This window comes from Ictalurus furcatus, chromosome 7 (assembly GCF_023375685.1).
Source record: "Ictalurus furcatus strain D&B chromosome 7, Billie_1.0, whole genome shotgun sequence".
Classification (NCBI taxonomy): domain Eukaryota; kingdom Metazoa; phylum Chordata; class Actinopteri; order Siluriformes; family Ictaluridae; genus Ictalurus; species Ictalurus furcatus.
The window spans coordinates 11,203,018-11,225,873 of NC_071261.1; the positions used below are offsets into that span (position 1 = coordinate 11,203,018).

Below are 22,856 nucleotides of genomic sequence, written 5' to 3' on the forward strand. Positions count from 1 at the left end.
GCTTCAGACGGCGGAATTTAATTTCCAGCTAAAAAGGCAAACAGTGATTCTGAACTGAGTGACTTCATTACCCGAAGCGTGCTCAGGTCTCGCCGTGTTAATGGGGTGCAACGTCACGGCCAACTCGTGCAATTTTCATAATGTTAATGATATATGACACTATAATGTACCAATGTACATTCAATCAAAGAAAATGATATGAATTAAGCATTTACAGATTTATTTATTGTATAAACAGCCTAGTTTACTTTTTAAAACCCGTTCCTACACAATGTTAATCTAAGTAAATAGGGCCACAGGGTCAAAGGTCATAAAGCTAATCTGTGTTTTATAATAGAAAACAAAAACGTGATTGTGATCAGAGGATCATTTAAAAAAACACACAACACTACCCTCTATTTTATTTTTATCCCGTTATTTTTCACCCCTTACGTTTTGAGCCAAATCGACTCATCAGCCAATTATCCAGAGTTTTCAGTCATGAATCATCTCAAGCCTAAACAGATGATTGCATGTAGAAACTTACAAGTCAAATACGTCCTAGAAATATGCAAGCATGTGCATGCGCGTGGAAGGAAAGGAGCACAATAATGTGGGATCTGAAAATGCATGCGCGCGCACACACACACACACAGAGAGAGAGAGAGAGAGAGAGAGAGAGAGAGAGAGAGAGTTGTCCTTTAAAATGCAGAGCGTTTCCAAAAGTGCACTAGGCGCGCGCGCACTTCTCTCGCCCTGCAGATAGGCGATAAGGCAAATGCATCATGTTCATCCTCCTCGCACGCGCTCTCCTCACAACTCGAGTTAATGCGCGTTTCTTACTGCTCTATTAAACTTGTTTGGCTGTCGGAATTGTTGGGGAGGACCACGAAGATTAAACGAATCCGATTTTAGTCTTATCTGACACTTTTATACGCTATCAGAAGACACTGTATATGGATCTCGCGCGTGCTCTGCAGAGAACATATCGGATTCGCCACTTACGTGCATTGGACTTGATTAACTGGAGTCGCATCGGATTGGGGACATTTGTGTAATTAGTGTGCATTTAGCAGGAAGGGGGGAAGGGGGTAAAAAAAAAGTTAGTTTGCAGTAAGCTGAGAAAGAAAAGGACTATAAATCAGGTAAGCTGTATGGATGCTGTCAATGCGACCACCTGTACCGGCTGTGCTTTTGACTTGCATCAGTGAAGCCTTTCTTCGGACTTGACACGCGAGGTACGTTCACGTTACCTTGCAGTTGCAAACCTGGGAAAGCGCGGCGGGCATGCGGCACGCGCGGATGCATGGCCGGGCACGGTGCTCTCCGCGCGCTGCTCCTGCTGCTGCTGCTCGTGGCCGCGGGGGCGTGCGCAGGGGCCGCGGAGCGCCTCGCGTGGCTGCTGGCGGACAAGGGGCCGTTCCGTCGCGCGCACGAATTCACAGAGTTCTCCGAGCGACACCAAAACGGTTTCACTACCCGCTACAAGATTTACAGGTACAGACACGCGACTTGTATTTAAGCCTGTAAAATTTCACTCACCCCTTTTACGTTTATACTTTGTTTTATTTTATGTGATTTTTTTTTTGGCTATTATAATCTGCAGCATGAAGGCAGACAGCTAGAAAGTTAAACTTGAAAATGCATCTACGTTATAGAGTTAATGTATATGGTGAGATGGTTGCAATGGTCACCTTTGCCAAGTATGAGTATGTGTCACAAAAGTAATTAATTGACCAATCAAAAGACCTCGGCATCAAAACCAGCCGAATCAAATTCAGCCCCAAACTAACCCAAGGGCAAATCAAGACGAACTCCAATACAATCCAAAATCCACCCAATAAAACCAGTACCAAAACATCCCAATGGCCAAATCCAGTCCAATGGTTAATAAATACCCCCCCCCCCCCAATAAATAAATAAATAAATAAATAAACAACACCCAAGGGACATTTAAAGCCAGCCCATTCAAAACCAAGTTTAGAGACTCTTCTTCATTCCACAATCATTTCCTGTCTACTATACAAAGCCCATGGTTACATGCTTTTATTACAAAGTCTTCCAGTTTATTTTCATTTGAGCAAGTTCTGAGTCATTGTTCTGTATTTGCCACATTATACACTCTAGTTCTGGAAATACCATTGAGTATCGTGTTTGACACCTGCCTCATTTTTTCTGACCGCTCTTTGGATTTGCACTCCTATTAATGCATGCTCACACGACCACTGAGTCCTGTTTGTTGTACCATCCCAATGGCAAATCAATACTACCTCCAAAACAACCCAAAACAAGCAAGAAAACCAGCACAACAAAAATGCACCAAAGCCGAGTCCAATGATCAATCAAAACCAGCTCCAAACAACAGCCCAATGACCAATCAAAACCAACTCCAAACAACAGCCCAATTACCAGTCCTAAACAGCAGCTCATTGCCCAAAAACAACAGCAAACAACCCAATCAACTCAACCCAAAAAACAGCCCAATGACCAATCAAAACAAACCCCAAAACAGGCATAAAACCACTCAATAAACCCATATCAAAAACCATCATTTAAAACAGCGCAATGGCCAATTAAACCCAGCCCCAAAAGCATCCCAATGGGCAATCAAAAACATCCCTAAACAGCAGCACAATGGCAAGTAAAAACAAACCCAAATCAGCCAAAAACAGCCCAAATGGTGAATCACAACAAACTCCAAAACAGCCCCAAATCCTCCCAATAAAACCAGCTGAAAAACCAGCCCAATGGCCAATCAAAACCAGGACAATGGGCAATCAAAACCAGCCCCCAAACCATCCCAATGGCCAATTAAAACCAGCCCCAAAACAACCTAATGGCCAATCAAAATTAGTCCCAAAAACAGCCCAATTGCTAATACAACCAGCCTGAAAAACACTCAATGAAAATTCTAAATCATCACACATAAAACATGTATTGTAAGCCAACAGTATTAAAAGCATGCATTTTCCCTACAGCTCATTTACCATGACTTTAAATGATCTTGCAGTATCATAATGTATTGTTCCGAATATCTATTAGAATGAGCAGACCAAAGAACTGACACACAACCTAACACATTTATGCAGTAATGTATATAGTGAGGGAAAAAATGTTTTCTTACATTATTTTTACAAAAGCTAATTGTGCCAATAAATCAGGTGATTGGCGCATGTTTACCACTTTACTGATGAGCTCTGAATATGGATGTCATTATGCATCTATAACTCAACCTTGATGAAGTTATATCTCAGACAGTACTGTGATACTGTATTGGCAAATAAATATATAGGAATAGGAATATTAGAATGAGCACAGTGGTTTAGGAGGTGGTGTTGGTGGCTCAGCTTCAGGGTCAGGGGCTTGATCCTGAACTCTCTGTGTGGAGTTTTGCATTATTCCTGTGTTTTAATGAACATGGTCTTTGTTTGTCCCCCAACAATGAAGTAAAAACCTCCCACTCATGTAACTTTGGTACATTTGGGAATGTAATGAAGGCTCTTGGATGCAAGAAACCTTAGAACTAGCTCTGACTTTTCCATCGTTAGGCATTTCCAGCTCTACCATTCATCAAACCTCTACACATCCCAAGGATCTCTCATTGGGCTGACTTATAGCAATGGCAGCTTTCTTAAAGCTAATAATTGACCTTTGCCATGGTTTGCTCTTTTATACAAGTGAATCTATCAGTGTCCTTGACTTATTGACTCACCTGTAATAGGGATGCATGCTGAGTGTATTAAGGGAACATCTTGCTGATTATAAACAATATTTGAAAGACCTTCCTCCCAGACCTCCACCCTACACACCAGAAATGGGAAATAGGAACACCAGAGATGGAAAATAGGTATGGAAAGATCTGGGCAGATTACATTTCAGAGAAGAAGAAAAAAGAGCCGTACAGTGTGTTTAGCACCTGGCTCCCTGCTGAGCTTTTTCAAGTCCCAGCACAATCAAATCCCACCTACTGTTCTTGTCTTTGTCGGCCAAGTATACAGGGGGAAGCGTGGAACAGAAGTGGTATTAACAGGAGGAGGTGGAAAGGAGAGCCAGATTGTGTGCTGATTGCTTTTGTGGCCTTTTCTCGTCTCACGCTGCTTTTTCATTTCTAACAGCTCGCTATCTTACACTTTAGTTGCACTTTGTTACTTCTTACAGAGTACCGGTTTGTTCGGTCATATGTTTTCTATATATGTGCGATTATGAGTCATATGTTCAAAGTGGTTTTGGCAAGGATTCAAATTCCTGTGGGAACAGTACATTTTTAATTCCATGACTCGCTGCTTTTCGCTGAGCCCTGAAAAAGTCTCGACAATATATTTTTAGTAAAACATGCACAGTTTAGCTTAATGTGGCCAAACTTCAAGACAATTTTAAGATTTTAAGGCAATATATATATATATATATACACACGCGCACCGGCCTATGGTAACCCAAATAACTACTCTTTACAACCATGTTGAGCAGAAAAGCATCTCAGAAAGCACAACACCTTATAACTTGAGGCAGATAGGCTACAACAGAAGAAGACCACTTCAGGTTCCACTCGTGTCAGCCAAGAACAGAAATCTGAGACTACAGTGAGCACAGGCTTACCCAAACTGCTCAGTTAAAGATTGGACAAACTTTGCATGTTTTGATGAATCTCAGTTCCTGCTGCAGCATGCAGATGGTAGGGTCAGAATTTGGCATTAACAGCATGAATACAGGGACCCTAACTACCTTGTGTCAACAGTTCAGACTGGTGGCGGTAGTGTGTGGGGAGTGTTTTCTTGCTTAATAACAGTCAAGCATCCTTTGAATGCCGTAGACTTTTTGAGTTTTGTACTGACAATGTGCCTCCGCATATACAATTTACCCATCTTCTAATCAGTCTGTACAGGATTTCGCAGAGTTTTTTTTATTGTTGCAGACAAACATGCTTGATTTTGATGCGGCTTTTTGCAAAATTTGCGATGCAACTTGTGGAGATTTTTCTGCTTTTTTACAGAAAACTACTTGAATTGGCAAAATTGCAGTTGCATGAAATTGTTTTCCACTATCTTTCACAGTGATGTTTGTTGGTAAATGAGACCTTTTAGCTGGACTCATGGTCGACACACATGAATCGAAGAGGGCTTTGGCTGAATGCGTGTTGTGATGACATCACACGACTCGTCTTGGCCGAAATCTGCAGAAAAATCTGTGGTAATTCAAAAAAATTGCAAGCTCCTTCGAACGTTGCAGAGTTTGCTTGATTTCGCGTTAATTTCTGCCATTGCAAATTCATGAAATCCAAGAGGGACTGAGTAATGTCTACTTTCAACATAAAAATGCACCAAATTACAAAGCATAAAGTCGACTCAAACTGGTTCCATGAACATGACAATGAGTTCAGTATAGTTCAATGGCCCCCCCCAGTCACCAACAGATATGGTAGAATGGTAGATTTGGAGCATTAATGTACAGCTGACAAATCTGCAGCAGTTATGTGATGTAATGATGTCAACATGGACCAGAAAGCGTTGACCACGTGGCCAAAATTGGTGAAATTTTTAAAACTATAAGTTTAATGATCCAAATACAAAATAATTGAGAAGGATGCCACATTCAGTTAAATATATATATATATATATATATAAATTTATTTTTATGGAGCCGTAATATCAGGAGTTTTATGCTGATAGAAATCGTTATGATCTATGGGGAATTTATTAATTTTATTAATTCTCACTGATATGCCATGCCAATTCCAATAGACCCTGTAAAGTTAGTGAATTATACAGTATACTGTGATGTTCTGCAGGGAGTTTGGCCGATGGAAGGTGAACAACTTGGCTGTGGAGAGGCAGGAAGCAGTGCCCTTTGACCCCGACTTTGTGCGCAACATCAGGCAGCTTGGGCGACGGCCGAGCCTGCAGATGATCGCGGACAACATCATCAAGAAGTATGGCACTCACTTCCTGGTCTCAGCCACTCTTGGAGGTAAGAAGAAGACGCATTGGCAGAAATTGTACAAGGGTGGAAGATATGTAGACTAAATTTATCATCTTTTGTATTTTGTATCTTGATAATAATTGTAGATGTTTTTATGAACTGTAATACTTCATCATGTTTCAATGAAAACTTTCCGTTGGAGTTGTTCTTTCAGGAAGGAGACATGGTATGGTGGGTGCTGAAACGCCATTGCTAGTAGAGATAGCGAGAGATGGGAAATTCATAGAAAGTTACTTAGGAAGGAGGTCGAGCTTCAGGCATGATCGTTCTCCTGAACTTCATTAAGGGTCATTTCAATTCTTCCCCATCAGCTTGTATTTAAATATTCAAGATTATAATGAAGAGTAACTCTTGTGCTATAACAAATCATGACGAAATAAAGTAATCTAGGTAATATAAAGCCTATGAATCTATAATGGTCCATGAATACATTTATAATAGTTCTAATTATTTATTAAAATACACCACTTCATAGCAGTGTCTATATTATGCATTATGAACTGTTACAAGAAGTAGTGCTTATCACACTCTCATGGTTGCATACTGGATTATATTTAGTCATGTGTAGACACATGGGTTTTTAATAACTTATACTGACTGTAAATGAAGTCATAGCTTATACCTGATATTATATTTTAATGTATTCTAACATAGTACAACTTATTTATAATAACTTAACAATCATTTGAAAGCTACTAGTATTTCGAGGAGGGCAAAATTAGTTGTTTTGTTGGCCCAATTTTAATGAAAGCTTTTTGCATATCTTAACTATTAGGACAGTCAAAAAAAAAAACAAAAAAAAAAAACGAGGGAAGACATTAATTTAGCTCAAAAACAGCATTGATAGATTCATTCAGCTCTCCTCCCTGCTGTGGTAGAAAGTATATATGCTGAAGTTGATTAGCTGACTGGTAGTGCTTTTCAGATCAGTCCATGCTGGTGTGACAGATCATTTTCTCTAAAAAGGAACGAGATCAGATTGCATATTCAGGTAACGTGACAACCTAAAAAATATATATATATTTTTGTCATTTTACATCCATGCTTTGATTTCAGAAAAAAATCGCCACCACTGATTAACCCCCATTAAGGACACTCAGACTAATGACCGAACAAGCTCACACAAATGAAGTGATTTGTATTCAATTATTGAAGAGTATAGTTAATGTAGGTAAAGTTACACATATTTAGAGTCAGGTTATGCACCTGTTTAAGGAGATTTTCTGACCTCACCATTCAGATTATTCAAATTACCTGTGTTTTCTTGAGTAAAAGGGCCTGAGACTGGGGTTTTCAAGCCCAGCCTTGAAATCATAATACGTGTGCAGGATGTACTTTATTGTGCTTTAATTCACTATTTTGATTTGTTTTTGATAATTAGATGTGCTCTCTTGTAAAGTCGTGCCCACAGATTAATGGATAGCCCGACCGAGCACTCATCTACTGCACTTATGACTCATCATACGTGCTGTTCATAATTTTATCCATAAAAGAATTCAGTTATTGAGATAAGTATACAGTTGCAATCCAAATTATTCAACCCCCATTGAAAATCAGGTTTATTGTCAAAATGTACAGACTTTCAGCTGTTTGCGATGAACAAATCAAACAAAAGCAATTGAAATAGTTCAACACAACGAATGCTTCAAGTGGTTTCCCCAAATTCAACTGAAAATGCAACTTATAATGACTTCTCCAGTCTCAAAATTATTCAACTCCCCGAATAGAATCCCTCACAACAGCACAAATATGCAAAACAGGTGTTGTCTCAAGCACACCTGATGCAACTAATCAAGGGCTTCATTAATTGCACCAGGTGTGCTTGAGCTGGAACATATGAAATACTTGAACTGGCTAGGGGTTTGTTGAGTGAGTCGTTTGACTGCATGTTAGAAATATGACGAAGTCAACAGAATGGTCCAAAAATTTAAGAGAAGAGATCATTGCCCTTGACAAACAAGGAACAGGATACAAAAAGATGGTGAAGGCACTGAATGTTCCTAGAGACTCAGTTGGAAGTATAGTTTGCAGATTCAAAGTTAAGGGAACAGTGGTTACACTACCTGGACGGGGCAGAAAAAGGAAGCTATCAACGGTTGCAACCAGATTTCTGAGAAGGCAGGTTTTGAAAAACCCTCGAGAGACTGCAAAAGACCTGCAGCAAGACTTTGTGGCAACAGGCATTGGGGTTACAGTGAGCACAGTAAGGCGCGTACTAAACGCAGAAGGTTTACATGCCAGAACTCCAAGACGTACACCACTACTGACCCAAAAGCACAAGAAAATTCGCTCAAAATCATATAAATAAGCCACAGAAGTTTTGGGATTCTGTTCTGTGGAGCGATGAAACAAAACTGGAACTTTTTGGCACGATGGATAAGCGGTATGTCTGGAGGAAGAAGAATGAAGAAAGAACACTGTCCACAGTCAAGCATGGTGGTGGCTCGGTGATGCTCTGGGGCTGCTTTGCATCCTCTGGCACTGGAAACCTGCAGCGTGTGGAAGGCGAGATGTATTCAGTGAAGTATCAGGAAATCCTAGGAGAAAACGTCATGCTGTCTGTGAGGAAGCTGAAGCTTGGGCGTCATTGGACCTTCTAAAAGGACAATGATACCTCAAGCATACCTCAAATTCCACCAAGGCTTGCTTGCAGAAGAAGTCCTGGAAGATTCTACAGGGCCATCACAGTCACCTGACTTGAAACCCATAGGAAATCTCTGGTGGGATTTGAAGAAGGCGGTTGCAGCACGCAAACCCAAGAATATTACTGAACTGGAGGCCATCGCTCATGAGGAACGGGCTAAGATTCCTCAGGAACGCTGCCAGAAGCTATGCATCTCGTTTGCAGCAGGTCATAACAGCAAAAGGGTGCTCTACTAAGTACTAAAGATGTTTGCCATGAAGGGGTTGAATAATTTTGAGACTGGAGAAGTCATTATAAGTTGCATTTTCAATTGAATTTGGGGCGAAACCACTTGAAGCATTCGTTGTGTTGAACTATTTCAGTCAATTAAAGTCTGTCAATTTTGACAATAAACATGATTTGCAATGGGGGTTGAATAATTCTGATTGCAACTGTAAGTATATAATGGTGTCTTCTAAGATGTTCTCCATATGAAAAAAATAAAAACCTTTTTCATGGACTTTAAATAGACAATACTAATATCTAATAATTAATAATAATGTCATTTTATGTATTTAATATTTACATCCCAGAATGTACATTTCTGCATGACATATTGTCAAGCTGTCAAACAGCAGCTATTAATCGCCTTAAAACCTGGACAAACAGACACTGCTGTAGACATCACATCTACCAGCCAACAAGGTCTTTCACTGAACTGTAAAGGGAGCTCTGTTGACGGGCATGAGCTTCCATGCTGTGCATTCATCCACACGACTGCATTTTAAGAATTAAGACATCCCTAAATAGTGTAATATGATACACATTGACTATTTTGCACATTTACTGCTGATTACTGAATTTTTTGATAGCTGTGCAACCCCTGCTTCACTCAAATAGCTTGGCTGTTAGTCCTAGTTGTGCTCCATCATCCTCTATTTATGTGGAATAGAGCTTGAACTAAACAGACAGCTTCTGTCTGATTGGGAGCAAGTCAAACATTCACCGTAAGTCTATTTCGCTAAATAGATATTTCCCCAATGTTGATTAATTACTTTGAACCAAATTATTTAGCAGAAGTATACAAGGTCTGGGTACAAATGGAAAATATGCCAGAGGTTATCACAGAAATATCACACAACTTGCCGATGGTATCGACATCAGTGACGCTATCTGCTACTGCTAGTGCGTGACGACGGCTCTTATTGTACTCTAATTGTAGAAAGAGTCAGTACCCAATAGCTGCATTTCCCTCAGAGAATAATTACAGTACTCACCACAATGATCCCGCAATCGATTATCTCAGCTGCTAAGTGCACCTCCCGTGCTCTCATTTGGGCTCCATTTAGATCTCCAGACAATTCAGCACCTGACCGGAGCCATTTTTCCTCCGAAACACATTTTCCCCAAACAAAAACCCTCCGGTATTCGAACTGCCTCCTGTTCTCCCTCATCCTTTTACAGATGGGCGATAAAAACGAGAGAGGTGTACTGGGGCTTCTATGCTGGAAGAGTCTCGATAAAAAGAAAACTCAACAAAGGGTGAAAGAACCGTTTTGAGTTTGAAAAATTGATGAATTAACACTGATCTGGTGATCACACATTTCAGGATGCTTTTCAAAACATTGTCATGTTCAGATTATTCAGTTGTCTACAAAAGATCCATTTTAATTGTATAATTTTTTTTATCATAGACATGTATTCCGTTAGGCCATATTTGGATTACAAGGCACCCTTCAAAGGTTTCAGAAGTTTTAGAATTTTACTTAAAAAGTTTTCCGAAATATCTTGTCAACCTAGCTTGTTTTTTTTTTGCGATCGTTAACGTTCCATTCCAGAACATTCAGGAAGTAGGTTATATGCAGGTTATCAGCCTGACCTTCTTAGAAGATAAAATATACCAATATACCAGACGTTCCACAACATTAAATGTAACTATAAACAGATAAAAAAATAATTTTATTCGGCAAATTTATATCGGCAAATTGCTTTGATTTAAGACAAACGAAACACTTCAGGACATGCTGTTACTGGAAATTAATCAACAATAACTCCACAATAACTTCAAACCATCCTGTCATTGATTGCTTTTCCTGTTACAGCGTGTTCTCAAGTCAGTCCCTTCAGCAGGATTTCACGATTTTGCAATCGCAGAAATGAATACAAAAAATCAAGCAAATTTTGCAATATTCGTAGGAGCCTGCAGCTACCACAGATTTGGGCCAAGACCTGTCATGTGACATCATCACATTGCATTACATTACAGCATTTGGCAAGTAATGCCTTATCCAGAGCGACTTACAATTATCTCATTTATACAACTGAGCAATTGAGGGTTAAGGGCCTTGCTCAAGGGCCCAACAATGGCCACTTGGCAGCATTGGAATTTGAACTCACAACCTTCCGAGCAGAAGTCCAAGTCTTAACTGCTGAGCCATCACTTCCCTATCACAACGCGCATTCAGCCAAAGCTCTCTTCTATTCATGTGCATCGAACATGAGTACAGCTAAAAGGTCTCATTTACCAACAGACATCACTGTGAAAGACCGTGCAAAACTATTTCATGCAATTGCAGTTCCATCAATTCAAGTAGTTACCAGCAAAATAAGCACAAAATGCTCTGCACATTGTGTCACAAATTTAGAAAAACGCCACAGCAAAATCAAACATTTTTAGCTGCAACAATCACACAAAAAACCTCTGCGAAATCCTGTACGGACTGTCAAGTAATTAATTTTGCCCCAGGACCGTAGCTTTCATGGTGCCTTACTGATTACTTCATCTTGTTGCTTCTCTTTAGACTATTCACCAAACAGTAGCTAATAGAGACACACAAAACGTTTGCAGAATAGAGAGAACTGGTGAGGCGAAGACAGAGATATTCGGTGCTCAGTTGTTCAGTGGCGCGTGAACTAGCAGTTCTCCCTTCTCTCTTATCCAGGCGAAGAGTCCTTGACCATTTTTGTGGATAAGCGGAAGCTGAGTGAAGCCCATTCAAACAGCAGGGCCGCTAACGGCACGCTGACTCTCGAGGCCCTCCATCACCTCGCTGCCTCCTACTTCATCGACCGAGACAGCACGCTGAGGAAACTGCACCACCTCCAGATCGCCTCAGCAGCCATCAAGGTACTTTGTCAAGCGTGAGGTGTCAGAGCTTAAAGTAACTCGAGCCTTAACTTTTACATTTTGTTCAGGTCAAACGAGTCAATGTTACATTGGTTATTATGAAAATTCTAATTAATGAACAGTTAAATATGAAATAACTCACCCATCTCCTCCACCTCCCAGCGCTATTTCAATTAAATACCCTTTGAGTGCAAAAGTTTGTGCACCCTTAGACCACAATGACTTTTAACTCATAAATGACTATTACATCCTATAAATGCTTTTAATTATGTTTTAAAGTGTTTCTTTATTAATTAAGTAACAAAATGGCAAAAATGAATGTCATGATATTATTAGTAAAAAAAAAACCAAACAAACCAGCAACAAGTGATATCAGTTCAAAGGTTTGCATTGCACTTTCTAATTGTGACTTAAATATGATCTAGATAATGTTATCTTCTACGTAGACCCACCTTTTAAATAAATTCTTTAAAGAAATTAATCAGTACATTAATCTTCTCTTTCATTTTTGACTCCTAATACTAAAATACGTGTTCTATTTTGCATTAAAAAAAGTTAGATGAAGATTATATATATATAATCTTCTACTATAATTTATATTATAATTTATATTATAATTTATATATATAATTTATATTATAATTTATATTTTATTATAATATATAATATATATATATATATATATATATATATATATATATATATATATATATGTTCTTTTTAAAAAAAATGTAATTGTTGGATTTTATTTCCTAATTATTGATTATTTGGATAGGAATCTAGAGAGTTGGAAAGTGAATGGTACATGCAGTACATTGCTAAGCATCCACAGCTGGATGAGAACGTTGTTTTTTTTGCATACTCTTTTGCATATAATGGGTGATATTTTGAGGCGAGTGCAAAATGTATGCATAATTACGAACACGCTAACCTTGGGGAGTTCGTTTTTGTTTGTATAAACACATTAGGCAGAGATTCGAACTGCTCTCTCTCTCTCTCTCTCTCTCTCTCTCTCTCTCTCTTTTGCTGTAGTTTCAGCTGAGTATTCCTACATTTTTTTTGTACACCTATTCTCCATTTCCCATCATCCCATAACTACTTTGATTAAAGCAATCTAACTTGGGTATGAAACGCGTGCGTACATTTCAAACTGATGTAGATTAATGAAGGTGTCGAGCGTCGCTCCGGGTTGCGGCAGGCGACCTGTCTTCCTGCGTTTCCACTAGTCACGACAACTCATGTTTTAAGACGTTTTCTGTCATGACGGGTTCCGTGATAAAGTAGAAGAATGAAAAATTGAGCTGGCATGTATAAAGGAAGTTTAAGGAAGTATGCATTAAGATTAGAGTGGCAACATAAGTTCTGGCATTCGTAAGCATGTGCGCTTCGGGCTGCCTGGTAAACAAGTACTTTCAACAACCAGAAAAAAAAAAACAACACTACTTTGTATTGGCTTTTTCAAAACAAACATTTTCATCTGGTGTGCATGTTTGGGGGGAAACCCACAAAAAACTAAATCTTCTATAAACCATAAAACCTAAAATCCTATAAAGTTTGTAAATCAGCATGCATGTTTGTATGTAACAAACAAACAAATGTATTTATTTCTCTCTGTTTGTTTATTTGTTTCTTTGTTTATTTATTTATTATTTATCCATTTCATTCTCTGTTTGTTTATTTATTTATTCAAACATTTCTCTATAAGTACTGGTTTATTTATATATTTATGTATTTATTTCTGTTCATTTATTTATTTATTTATTTATTTATTATCCATCTAATTCTCTGTTTGTTTATTTATTCAAATGTTTCTCTGTTAATTTAATTAACGGTTTATTTATATATTCATACATGTATTTATTTCTGTTTATTTATTTATTCAAACATTTCTCTATTCATTTAATTACGTTTATTTATTTATTTATTTATTTATTTATTTATTTCTGTTTGTTTGTTTATTTATTCAAACATTTCCCTATTTACTGTATTTATTTCCCTGCTTATTTATTCATCTAGCATTTCTCAATTGATTTATGTGTCTTTTTATTTATTTATTTATTTATTTATTTATTTATTCTGGGTTTATTGTAAATTTGCACAATTGTTTTTTTTTTTTTACACTTTTTGTGTTGAGGTGTTGAGGGTTAAAGAATCTCGCTCAAGGTTCCAACACTGGCTCGTGTGATTTGAACTCACAGCCTTCTGAGAACCCCAGCTAGCACGTCCTTTCCCTTTAATTCATGATTATTAGTTAAGCAAATGTTTCCACGCTCCTTTAGCCAAGGCCATTTCTCAAGGTGTTCGGACCCCGAGTGATTTAAAAGCAAAGTACATTTGACTCAAGTAAGGACTTTCCCAATATTTCGGTGTTAATGAGGACAAAACAGCAGCAGAACCTTCAGCCAAGCCATCTATCATAATGATGGACGATCCTGACTCACCTATCCGTGTGATGAGTAATTCCGCTTGAGATCAGCCGCTGCTACAGAGACGAAGTCCGGAAAACAAGTCGGCGGATGTTAAATGTGTCTATTTTTAAGTTTTCAACTTGCGGATGAATTTAACAGGTGAAGAGATTGCACTCTAATACATTATGATTGGTCTTCATTAAAGCTGCAGATGGTACCACTAAGACCGAACCGGTCTGCTATTATAAATGTCCTGAGCGTGAGCAGTCGCCTTGTCAGTGTAGAAAAATGGCCCTCATATGTTTTATGTCACATGGATTGAAATATGATCATTTTCATCTCAGCCTGAAGATTCAGGAAATGTCATAAGAGGAAAAGTGGGAAGAATGAGAACGATAATCCTAGATTGTAATATGAGAATATTAAACAAAGTTTAAAATGCCTGAGGATGCGTACTGTATGTTATCGTGATTAGCTCCTGTTAACGGCAAGAAAAGTTCCCACCTTTTTTAAGACCGAGTTCATGAAGCCCCTTTGTAGGGAATTCACTGAAGAACTGGATGAGTTCCAACCTTGTGTCCTCAGACATGCTATTAACAGGATTGGGTGAGCAGATGTTTACATCTGGGCCCTCGTTTATCATTTATTAAAACACACCATGCTGTTATAGGAAAATAATCAACTAGGGAGTTTGGATGTTTACGTCCACTGAAAGTTTGGTACTAAGTTTGAGCTAAACATCAGATCAAACCATGTATACTGTACATGTGAGATGCATTGTAAATTCATTACAGAGTTACAGAATATGTAATTAAACAGCTTTTTAATTAGCAGCCCATACCCCGAGAGGAATTTGCAGTGAGCGACTGTTAAAAGATAACAAATATCTGGCAAGGGCATTTACAGCTCATCTGTGCTACGTATAACACAGGCTGAGAAATGATCTTCGATGGATTTGCAGTGCTTCTCAGAGGGCGACATGAATGACTGCATCTCGTACTAGCTCCGCAATCGATGAGAAACCCTCGCCATTCTGACACTGTGGTTTAAAAAAGATCATTCACATTCATTTGATTGCACGGCTTGCCAGGAACAGCCGCTTCATCTAGATGCTTTGAAATGGGTTTGAAATCTGCTTTTTGAAGAAACAGCTGGAGAAAACCTGTTTTTGGGAGGGGTTTTTTTTCAGCATTAAAAGTGGAGAGAAAATAAAGTTATAATTTTCCTTCTGTATATTTGAGTTATCATTAACCGTGAAGCATAGTGACACGTTTCAGGTGCTTGATGAGTTTTAAATGCACGTTAAAACCATTAAAGCACCTGATATTTAGACTTTGTGCCAAATATCCTGCAATTCCACAATAAAATCCTAAGTAAAATGTTCAAATGTAACATGTCAACTATCTTCACCAAAGCAGTGATACAGATATTGAGATTGTTTTACTGGAGAGTCTGCTCCACCTAGTGATGAAAAACTACTTGAGATTTGAATATTTTGAGCTTTTAGGATTTTAAGCTTTTGAGATTTTTAGATTTTAAGATTTTGAGATGGGAAGATTTATAAAATGTTGAAATTTTAACATTAAGGTTTCAGCATTTTGGCGCACGATGGTTTAGTGGTTAGCACATTCGCCTCACACCTCCAGGGTCTGGGGTTCGATTCCCGCCGGGGCCATGTGTGTGCGGAGTTTGCATGTTCTCCCCGTGCTGCGGGGGTTTCCTCCGGGTACTCCGGTTTCCTCCCCCAGTCCAAAGACATGCATGGTAGGCTGATTGGCATGTCTAAATTGTCCATAGTGTATGAGTGGGTGTGTGAGAGTGTATATGATTGTGCCATGCGATGAACTGGCACCCTGTCCAGGGTGTACCCCGCCTTGTGCCTGATGTTCCCTGGGATGGGCTCCGGGTTCCCCCGCGACCCTGAAGAAGGAGTAAGCGGTAGAAGATGGATGGATGGATGGTTTCAGCATTTTGAGATTTTAATACTTTAAGATTTTCAGACTTTGAAATGGTAAGATTTTGAGATTTGACTATTGTAAGTTTTCAAGATTTTGAGATTTGAAGAGTTTAAAACTGAGATTTTGTGATTTGGTATTGATATTTTAAGACTATGCATAAGTTACTGACCTACCTTAATGAGATAACAATCTGTTTATTACTTGTGAAAAACAGTTTCCACTCAAACAACCACCTTTGAAAAATTTTTCTGTATTATTTTTCATTTGTTCTTAGTCCACGGGAACCATATCCTGTTTCCCTGGGGTATAAACATGAGGTTATAGAATCAGGTAATGGAGATAAAAAATACTTAAGCATCTTTAAACTATCTAAAATTAGATTTTTTTTTTTTTGTATGTAACAAATCAGTCTATAATTTCATCATGTAAGTATTTTTCTGAAATGCTTACATGCCATGTTAGCTACTGCAGCTAACAAATAGCAAGATAGCTGACTAACCGATAAATTGAACAGTGTCTTGGGGGTGTTCATTAAACAAGTATCACGGTGTCATCATTTAAGCTTAATATTGCCCTCATTATTCTGTTATGAAGTTTATCATTGGTGCCAGAAACCTATGTTCTTGGCAGTAGTTCTTGGCTGGATTCCTTCAGGATTCCTGTGCAGATTTTAGACAATGCCCAGGCAGGGTTTTCTTGTAGGAAGAGGTGATACTGGGTTCCACCCTGGTCCAAAACCAGTGCACTTTTAACTTTTTAGATTGATTGTTCTTTAAAAAAAAAAAAAAAAAAAAAAAAAAAAACCTTCATGTTTTACAGAATATGCGTAGCTCTGTGGATGTAGTTTAGATGTGAGTTTGAGAAAAATTCTAGTATCCTAGAATCCTAGTATTCTAGTATGAATAGGATTTTTTTTTTATCCTGAGCATCATAGAACATTTTATTTAGCCCTGTTTCCCTGATAGGCGACTAGGCTCATTTGTTATAACTTTAGCTAGCTGAATTAAGTACATCATCTAGGGATATTAGTTACCTTGGATCGAGTAAGGTTTACTTTACCGAAGAGCTGTAAGTCAAGTGTGTTTTTGTTTTCCGTGTCAGAACCCCTCGTTTTCGATAACCAGTACAGGCTGATCGCCAAGAACAATGTACTGGCTAAGCATTGTTATATTCACTCACCTAGAATTGCCTGTGGTCATTTTCTTCTCATTTAGCCAGTCATGATTTTGCTGGTAATGACCTCCATGTGCTGAATTTGATGTTAAAGATATTTTGTCCAGTTACTTGTATTGTATGTAGGAAGATGCTGTTCCTCATCTTGATGTTTTTCATACAGTTCTTGTCATTCCTCATGAAACACTGCCATTGTGTGTCATCTGTTCATTAGCGCTTAAATGTACACAAGGCTTACAGTACAGTAGGTAACGTAGATATCGCATTGTATCGGACGTTGGGATTGGAGCACGTACAAGTAAAAGAACACAATGTGACTTTCAGTATAATATCAATGCAATAACAATGACAAATTCTGGAAAGAAAAGCCTCTCCAAGTAATGAAAACCTAGATCAGAGTTTCATACGCTTTCTCTTTTAATAATATATCCCCCCACTACCTCTTCAGATTTATTCCACAGACTAATGACTAATGTCATTCATTAATTTCCACTTAATTCCAGTACATTTGATCAATGTTTCGTTCCACATTCGCCCCTCCCAGTCAACGCTCTCATGCTTCATTCAGTGTTCGAAACATTGTCACTTCATATTCTCAAGCTTTGATTTGAATTTTGCTGCTTCACTTATTCTCAGTGATCTGTAATATATATATATATATATATGAAAACATAAGTTCTTGTGTATTGCAGTTAGTATTAGGAAATTGAAAAAAAGATGTGTTTTTAGATATATACTTCAATATATCTCAGAATTCAGTTCATTTGAGACGACGTACGATTTACACACTGCACCGCTAGCAAGAACAGCTAGAATAGAGAAGGCTGCCGAGTGCAAATGTTTGTACCCACCATTGTTTTTGAATGGGGAAACAGCTAAATGTACATGTTTTACAATTTCTCTACCAACAGATCTCAAAAAAACAATCTCAAAAAAACAGCTTGCAAAGCCTCTTACTGGCTAAGTTCTGGAGAATGATGTCAGAGATGTCAGGAGGGGGAAAAAATGAGAGCTGAATACTGTATATTTCAACTGAGAGCATCCAAAAACTGTTGAGAGAATATGAAAGAGGCATTTTTAAAAGGAGACGGTTGGCAGAGAATATATACACCTTCAGAAAGAAATTGAACAAATGGAACAAACCCAAAAATGAAAGTAAATCTAAATCAAATCAAATTTTATTAGTAGGATTATTATAAGGGTTGCCAGGTCTCCGGAACATTTCCATCCCCAACCATTTCAAAAACGAAACAGAAGGACCTGAAACGATCCCTTTGCATGGAAAAAGTTCAATGAATAAGTACAGAAACGATCAAGAACGTACACCTCCTTTCCTTCTACCAATCTTTACAAATATATCTTGCAACATAAATGGCTCTGTACATCCTACATGGAAGGATTAGCTGCTCAGCAGTATGATACTGAACGTTGCCCAGGGTGCGCCAGGGGAGGCTCCTTCCGTGCACACACATTCACACCCCCATTCATACACTTTTGGATTTTGCCAATCCACCTACCATGCATGTCTTTGGACTGGGGGAGGAAACCCCCGCAGCACGGGGAGAACATGCAAACTCCACACTCACAGGGCTGTGGTGGGAATCGAACCCCCAACCAGTGCACCCAGATACATCACTCAATGTGATGAGATACATCACTCAACTTCATTATATGACCTGTGGAACTTTCCGGCAAACATTCTTTATAATGTGTTCGAGTAAGTTAGAGAACAATATTGTTCCCAAATCACGGAACTAGTACTAGCTAGCCAATAATATTTCATTTCAGTTTATTTTATTGTTTAGGGTTTGTTACATTCCAGAAATTTTTTTTAAAGTTCAGAATTTTCTCCAAAGCGGTGACATAGTGCTTCTGTGAGTCAAAATGGGGTCCTTTAAGCTACATTTCATGCTGTCCTGATTTTCCAGGAAGATTTTCTGTTTGTTGAATAATGGACCAAAGCATGCACAATGAACGTACAAGTTCATATTTTTGTATAAAATGAAATGACTGAGTATTTTTTGGAGACCCCAGCAGAGATATGTCCCCCTGTGCACAGCAAGGCCTATATGGAGCTGCAGCTATATAAATAAAAGGAAATTTCTTTAATAAATTTTGGTCCAGTTTGGTAGAATGGTAGAATACGCTTTTATATGGCTACTGGAGCAAACCACTACTAGACTATATAACAAAACCCCCTGATATTTGAATCTGTTTAGAACCTGTTCATCTGTTCAATCATCTGCTCATAAATAATGTTTTCAGTTACATCTCTAGTACAGAGACGTGTGAAGAATTTTTGAAAAAAACTCACACATTGCAAATGCAAATGAGCAAGCGTTGAGAACTTAATCTGCTGTGCAAACTTTCTGTTCCATGCAGGCTTTTCAACAAAGTGCGACTTCCAGGTATCATTAATCAGTCCGGGGAAATCCAATTTACACCCTCGGTTCCTCTATTAAATCGAGATTCTTATTTGGGCTTTGATGAGGTTGAGGTTAATGTCGGTTTGGGAAATTAAGGCTGCAGAATGTATAATTTGTTAAATGTTATCGCAATATTATTGGCCTTTGGGATACCGATAACGGAGAAGGCTGCAATATGTAATGAACCGGGTAATGAAGTCTTTTATTGTGCATGCTGATCAACTTGATCAAGCTCATGGAGGGATCCAGGTGGTGACTAAACTCGAACTGTTCTGCAAAGATCTTGATTCTCAGTTTTTGAAGATCGAAGGAACTGGTGGCACCAGCTGAGACTGGGGGAGTCTGAGTTTGGAGTACTGTCATTAACAAAAAGAGACACTGAACAGTGATGAAGGTTGTTTTTCAGGAAACTAGTGATATCACAACCATGAATCAGTGGTGCAGGGTGCCTGACTCTGAGATACTGTTCTAATCTCAACAAACCTACTATGCTAATACTAATGTCTGTTGTCGTTCTGGACATAATAATCATCTGTAATTATATCTTAATGAAATACATGAAAAGATTTGATCTGAAAGGTAAAATTTAGTAAAGTAAAGTAAAGCCAGTAATCCATCACTTACAGAGTTTTGACCTGAATTATGAAACAATAAAGTAAGCAATAATACACTTGGGGGTGTGCTGTATTAGGAAATTAATTAATGACAAGGTGTTGTGTTATGATAGTGTTGTAAAAAGTATGTATTACAACAAGAGCAGTAATAGACATGTGTCATTTGACTTACAGCTGGAAATACTGATGCATTTCAGATCTGAAATGTCATTTTTGTCATTTTTGAAATGCCATTCACCTCATTTTTGAGGTGAATGGATTTAAGTCATTTAGTGGTTCCCAAACTTCTCCAGGGCAAGGCCCCCCAAATGGCATTAACATTTGACCGAGGCCCCCCTTTTGCAAGATGTCTTTAAAACACATTAAAAATACAGACTTCTGAATATATCCCCCTTTTTTATATTAATAATTACATCTTGCATTTTTACATTACATTAGATTAGGAATTGATTGTGTGTGTGTGGTTGTCTGAGAGTGAGAAAGAGAAAATCATGTATTTATTTATTTTTCACACCAAATTGTTGAGGCCCCCCAGGCGCCCCCCACTTTGAAAACCACTGATTTAGATGACATAAAGAGCTCGCTACTGATCAATGGGGAATGCTAGCTAGTTAGCAACTTAATTAAGAAGCTAGCAGACTTCACTGGGTAAACCATTCGTCATCTTTCTCTCACAAACAAGTTTTTCTTGTAGGATATTAGCATGAAACCTGTACTGTATACATGCTAGAAACTAAAGCAAGCCTTACTTGTTAGCCAGATAAAGCAACAATAAAAAATTTAATCACTACATTTCTCTATAATCATATTTGTAAATTCTTAACAAATCTGAACAGATGTGCAAGCGAGAATAAGACTTAATAGTCACTTCACTGTAATCTATCTGTTTGGATTTTGACAGACATTTATCAGCATCATCATTAGCATGCTAACATCATTAACAAAACTTTAACAGACGTGAGAGTGAGAATGAGACTTCGGTGTAATCTGTGTGGCGCTACGTAGACTTTGTATTTACCACAGTAGTTTGTACTGTGACAGCTAGTGATTAGCATTCAGCTAGTTTCTATGCTCAGAGATTGTTATCTAGCTAACGTTTGGCTGATGTTACTTGGCCTTAGCGAATGTTTTCCTACATTAGGAGGAGCATTTCTTCTACTTTTCTACTTGAGTGACGAATTTGAAGCTTCACATTTTAGCAGGACTCAGATTTTTACTCGAGCAAAAAAAAAAAAACCCTACCTTTTTTTCATTTCGTGGAATGATGTCAGGAATTTTAATGTGCATTTGCATATCCTTTGTTGGCATGTGCCAAGGACTGTAGTGTTCATATTGGAATGAGCAGTGTGTGTGTGTGTGTGTGTGTGTGTGTGTGTGTGAGAGAGAGAGAGAGAGAGAGAGAGAGAGAGAGAGTTTCAGGTGTTAACACATCGCCTTGTAGCATCAGTAAAAGACCATGAGAGTGCAGAGTTTGTGTGACGTAGCTCTCTCACACACACACACACACACACAGGCTGAAATGTACTTTGCGCTACTTTTTGTTCTTGACTTGAGTGTTTTTTGTTAAAATAATTATTTTTTCAGTGTATCTATTATCCTGTTTCCTCTTAACTTTCTTAACTGTTGGCAGGTTTTTAAAATTGTATTATTTATTTCTTTATTAATTCCCCCCCGCCGACTGTTTTCTGTCCTTAAATTTCCATCCCTCCATCCATCTTCTATACCGCTTATCTTTTTCAGGGTCACAGGGGAAACCTGGAGCCTATCCCAGTGTGCATTGGGTGCAAGGCGGGCTACACCCTGGACAGGATGCCAATTGTCCTTGAATTTATTTTTATTTAGTTATTTTTTATTTATATTACTTCCCACTTTTTGTCCTTGATTTTTAGTAAGACGTTACTCAGAATTTTTTCTTTCTCTCTTTTGAGTGACTCTGAGGATTTGAGTCAGAACCATCTCATATTATTTACATAATTAAAACGTGATTCTGCTGCCTTTTGTTTGAATCCGATTGTTTTTGTTTGTTTTCTTGTCCTTTTTCTTCACCATGCACTCTTCCTAATGTTTGGCAATGTCTTTTATAATGACACAAGGAGCAATTTGCCAACATTTTGTTTGCAGCATTTATATCTAGAACGTTTGTGTAGCATTTACATATACTGTATGCACTGGAAGTATATGAAATAGCGAAAACAAAAATCCTAATAATTTCCATGCATTGTATAACACCAAAAAGAGCATAAAAAGTAATGCGTAACATTATTCAGATGCTATATAATGCTGTGTTTTTTTAGCATTTAAGTCAGAATAATTTTAGCCTCAATAATTATTTGATTTTCAGGTAACTGAGACGAGGACTGGCCCCCTTGGCTGTAGCAACTATGACAATCTCGACTCTGTCAGCTCGGTTTTGGTCCACAGCCCTGAGAACAGAATTCAGCTCCAAGGTAAAGTACCTGAAAGCTATCAACGATGAACATTACTGCAGCATAGCGTGACTTGAATCACTGCTGACAAATGCTGGCTATTTATGAATACCATGCTGTGGTAACTTAGTGAACCTTCATGTTCT

General features: G+C 38.2%; 1 protein-coding gene across 1 annotated transcript in view; it reads left to right on the forward strand.

Annotated features, from left to right (window-relative positions):
• Positions 1–557: 557 nt before the first annotated feature.
• The window catches only part of brinp3b (bone morphogenetic protein/retinoic acid inducible neural-specific 3b), a 28,203-nt gene continuing 5,904 nt past the window's right edge, over positions 558–22,856 (forward strand). The window contains exons 1-4 of the mRNA XM_053628351.1: positions 558–1,476; positions 5,765–5,943; positions 11,521–11,705; positions 22,626–22,731. Coding sequence (XP_053484326.1) covers positions 1,286–1,476; positions 5,765–5,943; positions 11,521–11,705; positions 22,626–22,731 — 661 coding nt within the window. The 5' untranslated portion in view covers positions 558–1,285. The remainder of the gene's footprint in view (positions 1,477–5,764; positions 5,944–11,520; positions 11,706–22,625; positions 22,732–22,856) is intronic.